The sequence below is a fragment of the Mus musculus genome, chromosome X, assembly GCF_000001635.26.
Source record: "Mus musculus strain C57BL/6J chromosome X, GRCm38.p6 C57BL/6J".
NCBI lineage: Eukaryota > Metazoa > Chordata > Mammalia > Rodentia > Muridae > Mus > Mus musculus.
Window position 1 is genome coordinate 60,539,807 of NC_000086.7, and position 15,121 is coordinate 60,554,927.

Sequence of the window (15,121 nt, forward strand, 5' to 3'; positions counted from 1 at the left end):
ACTGAACCACTAAATAGCCTTTCCAGGGGGCATGTCCCTTCATAATAAAAACCGTTATCTCCCTCTCCTGACCTCCACCAATTGCCTATAGTTCCTTAGCTTGATGTAGGATTTTGCCTGGATTGATTTTGTGTAAATCTTTTGCATGAAACCACAGCTGCAGTGAGTTCTTGTGTAAAACTGTCCTATTCTCTTTAGAAACAGCTTCACAGTAGTTATTATCTGCTACATTTGGCTATTACAATCTTTCTTCCACATCTTCCATGATGATTACTATATCTTTGAAGGAGAGGTTTTGATATAGGAATCCCATTTATTATTTAAATGGATTTTCCATGACTCTAAGATTTTAGATTTTACATTAATGTATTTTGTTCATTCTGCAATGACTTTTGAATTAGGTGAGAGTTGTAGTTGTAGTTTCTGTCTTCTGTACATGCATTTTTCTTTTCTGTCTCAAGATTTATATGGTTATAGTTTTGTAGGTTTCCTTTTGGGTCCTCTATTCTATTCCAGTTTTCTCCACAAGTGTTTTTGTGTTGGTACCACACTGAATTTTGTTACTATGGCATTATAGTATAGTTTGAAGCCAGAAATTGAAACTGCTAGAAGAAAGCACAGGAAAACACCTTAAGATATTTTATAGGTAATAATATTCTAAGTTGGACTTTAGTAGCTCAGGAAATAGACGCAAGAATTGACGAATGAAATTGCTTTAAATTCAGAAGTTTCTACAGAGCAAATGACTGAGTGGAGAAGTAGCCTACAGAATTGAAGAAAACTATTTCCAGCTATTCATTGCATGAGGGATTGAGATCTAGAATAAAAAGTAAATAATACACTCTACAAATGGTCAAACAGACTCCCCCTCTCTCTTTTCTCTTTCTCTCTAACAGTATCTCTCTATGTAGTCCAGGACTCCATTAAACTTATGACTCTCTTGTCTCAGATTCCCAGAACTTATGCTACAAATATATACTATAGTTCCTAGACAGACAGTTCCAAGAAATATACACACATGAAAAAATATTAAAGTCTTTATTCATCAAGGAAATGCAAATTAAATCTGCTTTGAGGTTCTGTCTCACCTGATTCAGAATGACTATCAAGAAAAGAAGAACAATGTGGAGGAGGATGTAGGAACGAGGAACCCTTACATAGTGTGCAAGGAACCGAATGTCAACTACTGCAGAAATCAAAGCTCCACTGAAAGTCAACCATAGTACCATCCTAGATACAGCTATACCACTCCTGAGTGTATAACTGAAGCTTATAGTAGATACTCCTGCCTGACCATTGTCACTGCAGTACTAGTTACAATAGCCAAGTTAGAAATATGTACCTCTCATGAGGCAATGGATAAAGAATGCATGGTATATGCATACAAATTATGTCAATAAACAAGCAAATGAATTTAACAGTTCAAAAGAAGAACTACAAATGTCCAATAAATATTTGGAAAAACTGTTCAACACCCATAGCCACTAGGGAAATGTAAATTAATACCATATTGGTGTTCTTGCTCAGCCTTGTCAGAATGTCTATCATTTAGAAAAGAAGAAATGCTAATGAGGATGAGAAAAAAAGTATACACTGCTAGTAGGAATGCAGGCTGTTCCTCAATATGGAAGTTACAAAAACCAATAAACAAAAACGAACTACAAATAGAATTGTCATATGATTCACCTTTACTGCTCTTGACCATATATGTGAAGGATTTTAGGTTGACATACCATAGAGATGCTTACACATCTGTATTTACTGAGTCACTATTCATGATAGCCACGATAGAAATGGTGAGCAGATAAAAAATGTGGTACATATATGTAATGGAATTTTATTTATCTGTAATGAAGAATGAAATTGTGATAGTTGCAAGAGAATGGATGGAACTGAAGATCGTTATGTTAAGCAAAGTAAGCTATGGTCAGAGAAATACATATATTGCTGTTTCTCATATTATAGTCACTAATCAATCAATAGATCTGTAATATATGTATTATATGTGTAATAATATATAATATATATGAAATGAAAGTACAAATGAGACTATGAGGAAGAAGAGGTCTAAAGGAAAGAGGGAGGGTGGGACAAGAAAAGTCACAATATATGTGGCATGAGAGCAAGAGGGATTTGGGGAAGTGGGGTATGGCATTAGAGGGGTAAATAAAAATAAAGGTCTCTGTCTCTGTGTCTCTCTCTTTCTCTCTCTATCTTTTTTTCTCTCTCTCTCATTATAAAATCCATTAGTTTGAATGCTAACCAGAAAGAAAATTGATTGACTTTGTATCACAGTTTTTCAAAAGTCAAGGAGCTTGATGCTGGTCACAGGCAAAAAGGATTGTATATTTTCATCTAATTTTACAGCTAGAATATGGGAGCTTTTAGGCAGTTAAGTGAGTTAAACAGGTCATTTTTGAAAGATCTCAGAAATATCACTAATAGGCCATGGCTACATTGGTTAATTTCTTTTCAACTTTAGATATTTATAATGCTATAAGAAATGCCTTAGGAAGAGTTTACAAACCATTTCAATAGATAAATGTGAACATTTTTCAAATTTTCAAGAAAACTTGTTTTTAAGAAAGCACTTGTAAGAAAGGACATATCTGTGAGTTATTTGTGATTTTCTCTTTCATATTCTCTCTGATGCCCATTTAAATGGATGCTTAGATCTACTAATTTCTGAATATTTGAACTAGAATGTCCAATGTAATAATTGTTAGTAGAAAGCAGAGTAGCTTTCAAGTGTCTTGATCTTGTGGACAGCTAATCAGCAGAACGCACAGCCTCACTGCCTGCCTTTTCCATACTTGTATGTAAGTACTAACTTAGACTCAAAACTCCTCATATTTAAAAAGTATGCCCATCAAATTTTTAATGTTCTGATACAGACTAACCATCTACCATGTTAAAAATGTGTATACTACCCTTTATACAAAAAAGAGAAGAGATTCATATGTCTAGTTGGTTATAAAACCATAAATCTTTCTTTAAAAACACCCAAGAAAAAACATGCCAGAATATCGGGTATAAAAGTGATGTTTAAAATCTAAATTTAAATTGTTAATGAAATGTGCGAAATAACTACTTATACATAAAAATAATATTGGGTTTTGTGCTACATTAGACCACTGTGTGCTTTCATAACATATTGATTGTTTTTCTTATGGATTAAAAAAAAACTCAAACCAATTCTGCTAATTAAGCTTTTCTTGGCTAGGAGCTCACTTGGATCTCTGACAGTTCCTAGTTAAAGCCCAGTTTGTGGTTTTTGACGGCAAACCAAGACCCTCTTGTCTGCTTCAGTAAAACTGGCTGGTTTTCATCCCTGGCATTATTCTGTGGATGTCCTCATCCCAACAAGTCACCAACTGTCTTTACCATGACTTAACAGTTGGGCCAACTTTTTTTTTTTGGTCACTTTTGCTTGAGACAGTAATACCAGTGATTTTTTTTTTTCTTAATTTGGCTTTCATTTATGACAAATAATCTCAAGAATAGGAATCAGTTTTGTAGTGAGTTGATCATGTAAGGGCAAAGCGAGTAAATCAAAGCGTCTAGATGAATTTGTGTGTGTGTTTTGGCATAAGTTTTAATTTTTCAGTTTACAACAAAGAAACTAAAAGTACCATAGACAAGTAATATTTTAGAAAATGGTTTGTCTACAGGGTACATTTTAAAAAAGAATGGTATGTGATATGAATAGAATTCTTGCAATTTTGTTCAGATTTTAACATGCCTAGAAACAGGAAATGAGGCCGAGTCAAGTATGTTTAGTGCTTGTATTAGTAAATCCACCACATCTCTTTTCTATGTCCTTATCAGAAAATAAATGACCTGAATATTTTGTATTTGCTTCATACAGAATTTGAAAAATGCTTCATGGTATTTTGATTTCAAAAATATATTACCCAAAGTAACTTCTTGTTAAATTCCTTAACTATTTACAGAACCTCAAACTAAGACAGAAAAGAAGTAACAAACTTTGTAAAAAATAGAACTATTCTTCTCTCTCTGCATATGGTTTAATATTTTCCCTGAAGTAAAACTTTCAGTCTGTGACCTTGAGAAACCCAGAAAGTAAATGCAAACAGTACAGGACGGAAGGTCACCCATCCTCTCTACTACTTTCCATAAAGGGTATCAAATATTCATCCGCACAGGTACATGTCTTCGTAATAAGGCAGATGGGAACTAAAGCAAAGGCAACTCCAAATGGGGGTGGAGGCACATGAAAGCAATAATTTTGAATCTTTGACATTTGTTTTGAAACTACCTTACTACCCTATACCCTTTACCATCTGTCTGTTATCCCTCCCAACACCCACCTCTGTCTTCCCACAGGGCTCCATTGTCTGCAGTTCCTGTTTCTCAGGGGCGGAGCTGTGGGAGGCAGCCATGGGTGCCATAATAGGCACCTGCGGCTAGCACAATGGGCTGTGGGTGCTTGTGGGAGAGACAGATTGATGTATTGTGCATGGGGGAGGAGGGCTGTCACTTGAATCCATGTGAACCCAGGCTTTAGGGGCAAGGGAGATTGACAGCTTTTGTAGGTTGCATTTCTTTTTCAAAGCTTGGCTTTAATAGACAGTAAGTTTGGGGCCCCAGGCTTTCACTCCCATAATTCTAACAGGGCAATCACGAGCATTCAGCATTTCTTTTTACCCCCCTTGTTCCGCATTAAATGATTTCAGTAAAGGAATGTGCAGCATTAATTAGAATTTGTTAGCAGATACCAAGGGGAAAAGTTTCTTCACAACAACTATAGGAGGTGTCATTTGTACAAAGACTTTTTTGTTTTCTTTCCCCATTACATTATCACTGCAATATGTAAGGTAGTGATTCTTTTCATTTAAATTAAGTGGAAAGCTACTAAATCTTGTTTTATTCTCCAAAAAGAATAAGGTCCTTAACACTTATCTTTTAACTTCTTTCATTTCCTAAGGTTGGTGTTTACTTTTGCTTTCAGTCCAACCCATTTACTGGTCTGTGAGGTTGTGTATCCAGTTTTGTGTACCATTGAGCTCTTACAATTGCAGGCAGCCCACTGTACTGATATAGAAAGATTGTTTCCAGGGAAAAATGGCCACAAATAATATTGGAAAACATTGATATACCAGTCCCTTTTTAGTAATGGTACATCAAGAAGTGCCAAAAATTAGAGTCATTTAGGTTCATATCCTAGTGTTTTCAAAAGCCATTTTAACCTTACCCATAACATCAAAGTTATGGAAGGATGGGGCAGTGGCCAAAGAATGTTTTTTTTTTTCCTATAGAAAACTCATTCCGAAACTACGTAAAAAATTTTAAGCATCATCCTCACACTCGCATAGCACCATTTTCTTACAGTTAGTAAAAAGGATCTCTCTACTTTGTGTCTATGTTTTATTCTTTGACATCTATCTAGTATGAAATCTAATGTCAGATAGACATGTCCTATAAGCATGTTCTTCAGTGTTTGGAAAACTGATGAAACGTTATTAACATTTTTGATGTGATTCTTCTAGCATCTCTCCTGTATAAAATCATTTCCCACCAATGGGAAGAGTTGAAGGCTAATTGAATTAGATTTTTTCATTTAATTCTTTTACTTAAATGTGTCAGGACAGCAGTGAAAAATATTAAGTCTATCCTGAATTCTCAGAGAGAAAATATTCCCAGAGTTGTCTAACTCTGTCTATAACAATTTGGTGCAATGGCTTTAAAAGTAGTGGGGTGATAATAATTAGGGTGTGTGACAGAAATTTCAGTGTTGGATTCAACATTTTACTGTGCAGGGCATGAAAATTGCCAAGTGGGGGCTAGTCAGCTCTAAGTACTAATTAACTAATTAATCAGGTGCTGAAACCAAGTGAATGGAGGATACCAGCCAGACAACTCAAGCCCAAGCAGAGGGTTGCACTCTTTAAAAGACACTGCACTCTTTCTTCTTGGTTTTTAACCCAATCAGGAATGAGAGAGAGGCGGGGGAGGGGCTAGGTGGGGGTGGGTGGGTTATGGTACAAGCTTTTCACTTAGGAAAAAGTAAGATAAAAACATGTGCCTCTGATAATGCTGTAAGGCGCCCTGAGTAGGTCTGTGGCTGACTTTCCAGTCAAGAAGTGTTTTTGGTTTGGTGGGAGCTGGAGGTATAGAGAATTCTGTCTTCCTGGGGTTTATGTCTATAATACATACATATATATCATATACATCATATACATCTACATCTACATGTATACATGTAGGAGAATGAGAAACATGTCTCTTGGGGAGCTGATCTTAGGTCTTTTGCCTCATCCTTCGTTTATGTAAATGAGAAGCGTCCAATTACACATATGGAAAAAAGGTTTAATGAATCGTGAAAAGCCTGGTTTGTAGAGAAAGGGCACAGTCTCTTCTCCTTATTTCCCTCCTCCTCCTCCTCCTCCTCCTCCTCCTCCTCCTCCTCCTCTACCTCCTGTTCATCCACCTCCCTTACTTCTCCCTCTTGACCTTCAGATTTCATTTAGAAACATGTATTTCTTTTCAGGATGATGATGCTCATCATTTTTTTCACATTCTAATTTTAATACTTAAGAATTATCAAACACTTTCCTAGAAGATTGAAATTTATATTTGTAAGGTTTTCTGGATACTTAAAATATTCTACACTAGAAACTACAAAATTCTGATTTTCCTCCCCTAAATTTGAAAAAAAAAAAGATTACATGTCTGTTCCTCCCCCCTTTGATGTTATTCTTGGCTCAACTTTAATTTCATGTTTTGTTTGTTCTGGAATTGCTTGCAGTGAAAATGGGTTGCAACATTAGAAAGGAACTAATACTGAGTCCAAAGAAAAGACAGTCCCCCATAACTTGCAGCTTAGTTTGGTATTGCATTTTAACTAGCTGGAATTTTAGGGTGTTGGAAATTAGGCAATTCTTATTTTACTTTCTTTTCAAAAAGAGTCCGAATTTTCTGCTGCAGTAGAAAGTTCTTTTTTAGTTTTCAGTTATTTTCTTTCTCCTTTTCTTAATGTTGGTGTCCTGAGTAGTTGGAAGTGGATCACACAGAACCCCTTACCATCCCAAGTTTTAAAATGATACAAACCTTTACAGTAAGACTAAGGAGATCAGTGCTATGTCTGGCCATCCCTCTCAGAATCTGAGAAGTATGCAACTAGTTCCAAAGAAGTATTGTGAGAGAACAGCAGGGCGCTTCGCAATCATGACCTTCAAGTCTTTCTCAGAGACCTTCAAGTCTTCCTCAGAGACAAGGTTCCTCACTGGGCATCTGGGGAAACTGAGGCCTAAGAGGACGAGAAAGGAGCAGTTACCTTTTCTCCCTCGACAAAATACTGACCGAATTATGCCACGTGTTTCTTCTAAGTGTAGAAGCCAAAGGGTCCATATCGCCTGTCTAGTTCACTAAAGGGACGGGTCTTCCACTCTACCCCTCAGCCTCCCTAATCAGCACCCCAGATGTGAAAAACAACAGAAAGTTGCTCCCCTAATCCTCAGTGACAACACGGGGCTGTAAAATTTCACCAGCTCATTTGGAAGAAGCTGACAAGTCCACCCAAAAAATATTGTGTGCAAAGGGGCCCCCCGCGCCGGTCGAGCGCGGCGTGGAGGGAGCTCTGCAGCGGGCCACCTCCGAGCCCTCAGTGCGGCAGGCGCGGCGCTAGCGAGTGCCGGGGCGGATTGGCCGGCTCTGGCCTGGCCCGCGGAGGCGGGGAGGCCGCTGTGCCGCGAGCCAGCGAGCGGCCGGCGGGGAACAGCGCGAGCCCGGAAGCGGGAGCGCAGGGGCGCCGGCGGCGCTGGAGTTCTGGCCGGCGGGCCGCGGAGGCTGCAGCCGGGGGCCGGGCCGGGTCGGGCCGGCGGGGCGGGGCGGGGCGGGACCAGAGCTCCGGGCGGCGCTCGCTCGCTTGCTCGCTCGCTCGCCCGAGCGGTCGGAGTCTCGGCTCCCGCGCCCGCCCGCCCGCCGAGGGGCGCCCGTGAAGGTGGCGGCGGACGCGGAAGGCGGAGGGCGGCCCCGAGCCTGAGGTGAGCTGCGGTGGAGGCAGAGGAGGACGCGGAGGCTGAGGCTGAGGCGGAGGCGGAGGCTGAGGCGGAGGTGAAGGAGCCGCAGCGGGCACAGTCGGCGGCCGAGACCCCAGGGGAGGGGGGCGCGCGGCCAGGAGGAGGAGGAGGAGGAGGAGAGGCGGCAGCGGCGGCGGCGGCGGCGGCGGCGGCGGCAGCGGCGGCGAGGGATGGAGGACCAGCCGAAGGACCGTGAGGCCGAGGTCGCCGGGCCCTGGTTTTCTAAGTGGGAGCGCCAGTGCCTTGCAGAGGCGGAGCAGGCGGAGCAGCTGTCCCCGGAGCTGCAGGAGGAGGCGGCTGCCGATGCGGCGGGGCTCAAGATCGAGCGCCAGAGGCTCTGGCACCTCTTCCAGATCTCAGCCACGGCAGTGGCCCAGCTCTACAAAGATTCCGGGTGCCAGCAGCCAGGACTCTCTATGTGGGACCCCTTCCAGAACGCGGCCATGGCCGTGACCAGCCTCTACAAAGAGAGCGGGGATGCCTACCAGAGAAGTTTTGAACTGGGCGTCCAGGTTGGCTACCAGCGTCGTGTGAGAGACGTGCTGGAGTGGGTGAAGAAGGGTAGGAGCATCATTCGTCGGGAAGACCTCATAAGCTTCCTCTGTGGCAAAGTTCCCCCCACACCCCAGCCTCCACGCACCCCCCGGATGTCCCCCAGGCCACCGGCGGCTGCCTCCACTCAAGCTGCTGCCACTGAGTCCGGCACACCTGTGGGCGTCGACCTACAGCCCTTCCACGAGGCCATTGCTCTCCATGGCCTCAGTGGTGCCATGGCAAGCATCAGCATGCGATCTGGCCCTCCAGGTTCCTCATCTCAAGATGGAGGTATTGCCAGCAGTGGGCGATGGAAAAGTAGCTTCCTCGAAAATGATCCTAACTCCTTGAGCTCAGAAGAACTGACTCTCCTCCTGGACAGTGGGGGAGTCCGCAAGCGCACCTCTGCCCAGTTTGGTGATGGCTCTGCAGACTCTCCATTGCACAAGCGTAACCGAATGGTCTAAACTGCCTCTTTTCTTTGGTTGCCCACCATCCACCAACTTACTGCTTGACAGTCAACTTGACCATCAACTTGCTTGTTGAAACCATACCAGAGACTGCTGATCTTCCTTCTCTAAGTTAAAGATTTCTATCAAGTTTACCATAAAAAAAATTTAAAAGTATTCCAGAAGAGGCCTCCTATGACTCTGACTTTCCAAAAATATAACTCTATTACAGAACATCAAATATCACATAGTTAGCAATATCATTTAGACTTTAAAGCAAAACACATCCAGTGAGGGTGGGAGCCTGGTTTATCTTGTTCAAGTTGTTATTTCTTTGCACCTAGTACAGTTGTTGGTGCTCAATAAATGTTTGTTGAATGAATAAATGTGACCTTATTTTAAATTCTTAAAGGGGAAATGCATAGATATTTGTTTGTTTTTGGAAAAAAATTTTATTCTTCTTGTTTGTTTGCTTGCTTTGATAGTCTTTGCCAATTCATATCCATTGTACCAAAATGTAAGATTAGACATCTGGGTTTACCCCACTATACCATGCATCCAATTTCTGGGAAGAAACCATGGAGTTAATATATTTTAGGTTGTTACTCGCTTTGGAAAAGTTGCTTTGGATGGTGGTGATTCGAATAGATGCCATAGTGATTGGGCTAGTAATAAGTGATGGGCCGAGTCCGCTCACCTTAAGACAAGGAGTGCAAATAAGATGGTGGCCTTGGTAGCCTTCTGCTGAGGAATGTAAAAGGTTTCCCGACCGTTACATACCAGAGGACTCAGTTTTAGAGTAGCAGACAAATTAGAATGAGCTGGGCTTTCTTTAAGGGAACACCATGGCATAACCATGGTATTGTTCTACTGAAAGGACCAATAGAACCCTAGCTCCACAAGGTAGCTGGACGATTTTGAACAAGTCTGTTAATACCCACCAGCCCCAGTTTTTCTTAAGTAAATAGAACTGTGTGTCTGCTAGGGTCATTTCAAATAGCAGATGAAGTCCCAATTTCTAGTGTTCACAGCAGTGCTGAGCTCACTGAGTGTTTTCCCTCTATAAATACAAGTTGGTCAGATATTGAAGTCCATACTTATTTTAGCAAAGGCAACAAAATAAGCGTAGGAATCAGCAAATAAAACCCTGGTATTGTACTTGAGCTGAAGATTACTGTTATGTAGTTTAAACTTCCATAAATATCACAGTCTGTGTATTAATTGTAAATATGTCACACTCATGACTTAGGACCATCACTCTGAATAAGTACTACAGCATCCTTAGAGTTCCTGAAATTGCCTGAGGACCACACTTTGCAACCAGGGGCTAGTACCCTGAAAGAATATGGGGAAGGGGCAAGTGCAGAGAGACTATGGAAGTAAAGGTCCTAGGGTATCTAAAAGGCTAGTGTGGTTTTGAATGAGAGGGGGTGATGATGCAGTACAACGGGTATGGTGGAGGTGGTGGAAGGGAAAATATGGAAGGAGTAGGACATGAAAAAACCCCACATCTCCTCCAGAGTCTTCCAAAGACTGTGAATAAAACATTACAGGTTTAGTAAAGGCACCTTGCCTCTAAGTTCACATCAGATTTGTTCCCACTTCATTAATATGACTTTGGATAAAATTTATAGTTGACCGATATGTTAAAAGAATACTAGACTATGAACTGAATTCCTTGATAGAAAAAAGAAGCAAAGAAACAACTTGGTATTGCATTGTGTAAACACTGAGGGACTGTCTTAGATCCTGAGAAGAGATATAAACCGTAAAAATAATCCTTATCCTCAAAGAGTTGATGCTGCCTTGGATGATAAAATATGTAGCCAAGCAGGGACTTCTAGCTTGGGAAGAGCACAGGAGAAAGCTGTGTAGAGCTCAAAAGAGGTTCTTTCTGGTATAACCACAGCTTCTGGGAAAAGGTGGATTTAAACTGGGTCCAGAAAAGTGAGTAGTAGGCAAACCTTCTTTGGAAGAAGATTATTGAGTACCATTTGAGTATATTGGGTAGGAGAGGTGGGGCCAAAGTTTAGGGGGTCTCAAATGACTATTCATAGATTCTATCTGGAGCCAAGCAGTACCATCCAAGTACCACTATCCAAGTAGTACTTTGGGAAGTTTGGCTTTGGCAGGTGTCCTGCTGTCCAGAAGCAAGCCACCAGAGTGGAGGCAGCTCAGCATCTTACAAGATGTTCTTGTCTGGGGCTATTGACCTTTCCTTAACCCAGACTGGGGCGATGGACTCTCTGATAAGAATTTCTTTAGGAAGCCTTTGTTCATACAACTCTTCCAAACCACACAAGATAGAAAGCACATCAAGTAAGATTCTGTGATGCTTCTTCAAGCCTAAAAGGCATTCTGCAGTTCCAGCTGCATCTCTTTCTAAAGATATATAAATGGACTCCCCCTTGATTTTTTTCTCTCTCTTTGTTTCTACTGCTAGAGGATACTCTTCTGGTGGAATCGGTGAGGCATTCTGGGCACAGATTTAACTAAGAAACAACTGTAATTTTAATAGGTATATGGGTGTGTGGGTTGGAATACCGTATGCCAAAAGCAATACCAAGAGCAGGTATTTTGTTTGTCTTGTTTCTTTTGGTAATCCTGAATGAGCAGTACAGTGTCTGATTCATATGGCCACACAACGCATAAATTTTACGGGAGCAGATGACTAGAGCCGTCAGCTCAATCCAGGTATGACCAAGGACCTTACCTCAGAAAGGTGCTTGATGTCCATGCACTTATTCTCACATGATTACCCATTTTGTGCCTTTACCTTCATTTGCAGTGATGAGAGTAAGCTTTTTGTCCTATGACCAACTCCGGGGGGGGGGAAGGGGGGAGGAGAGGGGAGAGGAGAAGAGAGGGAGGGAGGGAGGTAGGTAGGAAGGAAGGAAGGAAGGAAGGAAGGAAGGAAGGAAGGAAGGAAGGGAGGAAGGGAGGGAGGGAGGGGGAGAGCAAGATTATTTATTTGGAATTTGGCCATTTCAAAGCCACTCTCCAGCTGACTTACAAATGTCAATGAGAGGGTCCGCTAAAACTACCTCTTTTCAGGAAGGGATCTGTAAGTATGAAACATGAAGTCTGATCCCAAGATATGTGATTGATTAAAGGAGCTCATATTTTTTTCTTTTTTATTGGATATTTTCTTTATTTACATTTCAGATGTTTTCCCCTTTCCAAGTCTCCCCTTCGGAAACTGCCGATCCCATCCCCCTGCCTCTGTGAGGGTGCTTCCCCACCCACACACCCACTTCTGCCTTTCTGCCTACACTGAGGCATCGAAACCCTCAGGCCCAAGGGCCGTTCCTCCCACTGATTGATATCCAACAAGGCCATCCTCTGCCACATATGCAGCCTGAACTAGTCCAGTGTCTGGGAGGAATCTGGGTGGGGGTCTGGCTGGTTGACTCTGTTGCTACCCCTATGGGGCTGCAAACCCCCTCAGCTCCTTCAGTCCTTTCTCCAACTCCTCCATCATTGACCCCCTGCTCAGTCCAATGGTTGGCTGCGAGCCTTCATCTCTGTATTTGTCAGGCACTGGCAGAGCCGCTCAGGAGACAGCTATATCAGGCTCCTGTCAGCAAGCACTTGTTGGCATCCACAATAGTGTCTAGGTTTGGTAACTGTATATGGGATAGATCCCCAGGTGGGGCAGTCTCTGGGTGGCCTTTCTTCAGTCAAGGAGCTCATTTTAAATTGATCATTGTAGGAAAACTTTCTGTGTGTCTGAAGAGAATCTACCTGTTTATAGATAGCATCTTTCTAGTCACGTTGCATACTTTGTACGTTTTCTTTCTAGCTTCAAGTATAAATTAAGTATGTAAACTATGTGTAGTGGCATATGTCTTTAATCCCAGCCCTCAGGAATCAGAGACCTGTGGATCTTTTTGAGTTTAAGTTCGAGGCCAGCCTGATCCATAGTCCAGGCTACTTAGGACTACATAGTAAGACCCTGTCTCATAAAACAACAAAGACAGCTCTTTACATATAGAATTCCCCAATTTCTGATTTTTCTTTATATAGAAGCCCAAGAGAATACTTGTTTCCTAACCTCTAGGTCTTTAAACCTCCACTCTCGCATAACAATCACAAACCAACTGCTAGTTTGAAAACATTGCAATTAGATCTCTGTGGCTCTTATCAGGCAGTGGAGTAGGTACTCAGACCTTTGTCTGGCAGTCCCAGAACATTTACATTTGATCTTCTAGTAACAGTGGAAGACCCCATCCTTGGCAGAATCAACTATTCATTTCTCAAATGCTGCAGCCAATCTCACCTAGAGTCCCACAATCACTTTTTGGTAAATTCTGTTGCTCCCTTCACTGTCCCTCTCTTGGTTATATTGTGTGTGGCCTTTTAAATTCACACGTTGAGGGTGAGATGCAGATGAGGAATTTGTGATGTGAAGTCACTATCTTGGGACTCTCATATTTCTTTAGGGGGCACAGATATTTTCACTCATGGAGCATGTCACCACCTTATCAGCACAATGGCAAATCCAGCTACTAACCAAGACAGACCACTTGAAGTTCCCAGTCTACATTTTTAAAATATCATCACTGTGGCCAGATCCTTCTGACCTGAACTGGGATGTCCCCATCCCTGTCTACTCAACTCATCCTTGTTCTACAGGGTCTGGACACCTTTCTTGCCCTTCTATGTCAAGATAGAATTCTCTCTCTCTCTCTCTCTCTCTCTCTCTCTCTCTCTCTCTCTCACACACATCTTCACTTTGGGGGGTCATCATTATGTAAGTTTGCAGTTTTATGCATTGAACTATAAATTATTCATTCTTGTTTCAAGGTGCTCAGTTCCCTGAGGATGTATATGAAAACCCTACGATTTCATATGTAGCTTGACAAAGCACAATCAGTATTATGCTATACATTTATGTTTTTAATGAAAAAGAAGGTTTGCCACAAAGTAATATTAGAGGAAACAAAGCTCAAAACATTCCTTCAGAGGAACAGTTTTATTCTTTACAACACTACATGTGCTTCCCCAAAGAACTAGAGCAAATAGGTTATTGACCGTTCTAATTAGATATAAGATTACCATGTGTTGGCTTTGATGCAAGAACAAGGTACCTACATTAACCCTTGATTTCCCCAGTAACTACCTGACCTTGAGTAAGCCCCTTTTTGATTGGTATATGAAACAGTCACTGGTTGTGCTAAATGATCTTTTAGGTCCCCTGCAACTCTGCACTCTAACCTATGATGTCATTAGGTAGGCAGTGGTATATAACCAGTTTAACTCTACAAGATCCTTGTAGTAAGGACTGCCAAGGTACAATTATTCAAAGGTAGGAAACTGCTTAGGTGGCTGTGGTATGTCTACCTGGAGGTCGGGAACATGTGTACACTGTGCAGCCCTCTTTCTTTTGATTCCATTTTCTACACTAGGACAAGAATAAGGGGGAAAAGCCGTAGGCATGTTCAACGTTTTGAGATTGTGGCACAACATGCTTTTTGTTGTCGTTGTTGTTTTGTTTTGTTTTAACAAAACACTACATGATCTATTTACTAATCTCATAATGCTTTAAGAAAGTTTATGATTTTTCTGCTGAGCCACATTCATGTCTACCTTGGGGTGCATGCTACCCTCAGGCTGCAGGTTAGACATAGCTACTATGCATAGTACAGCCAAAAATGGTTCAGTTACTCTATTTTCCAAAAATGCTAAGTCAGAGTATATTTTTTGTAGCCAGATAGATGTTGAGATTCAGTGCACAAAAAGGGAGACTTGGAGGTTGGCAGTTTCACAGGCTCCAACTCTGGGAAGAACTGGTTCGGAAAGCACCCTGATAAATAAGCTGCTTTCTTCACTTAAAGAGCTTTGAGATGGATCCAAACTCTTCTTCAGTAGCTGCTAGGCAGGCCTTTCTGAAGACAGCTGCAAATTCCTCAGAATGCAGTGGGGTTTCTGCTCTGTTCCTATTGTAGCCTAATTAGAGGCAAATTGGCTGTCCAGCTCAGAGGAATAATCCTCCCGCTGCTTCCAAAGCCCTCACTTCCAAACCCTAGCTGCAGATATTTTTTCAAAGATTTTATTGTTTTAAATAGAAATTATTTTTGAACATATACAAGTGGT

The 15,121-nt window shown here is 41.8% G+C and overlaps 1 protein-coding gene across 1 annotated transcript; it reads left to right on the forward strand.

The window, feature by feature from the left end:
- Positions 1–8,201: 8,201 nt before the first annotated feature.
- On the forward strand, positions 8,202–9,411 carry Gm715 (predicted gene 715). The gene has a single exon (NM_001271548.1). It carries the CDS (start codon positions 8,213–8,215, stop codon positions 9,041–9,043), a length of 831 nt encoding a protein of 276 aa, NP_001258477.1. The 5' UTR covers positions 8,202–8,212; the 3' UTR covers positions 9,044–9,411.
- Positions 9,412–15,121: the final 5,710 nt, after the last annotated feature.

Coding starts and splice junctions, on each gene's coding strand:
- Gm715 (NM_001271548.1), top strand. CDS start 8,213: ATGGAGGACCAGCCGAAGGACCGTGAGGCCGAGGTCGCCGGGCCCTGG.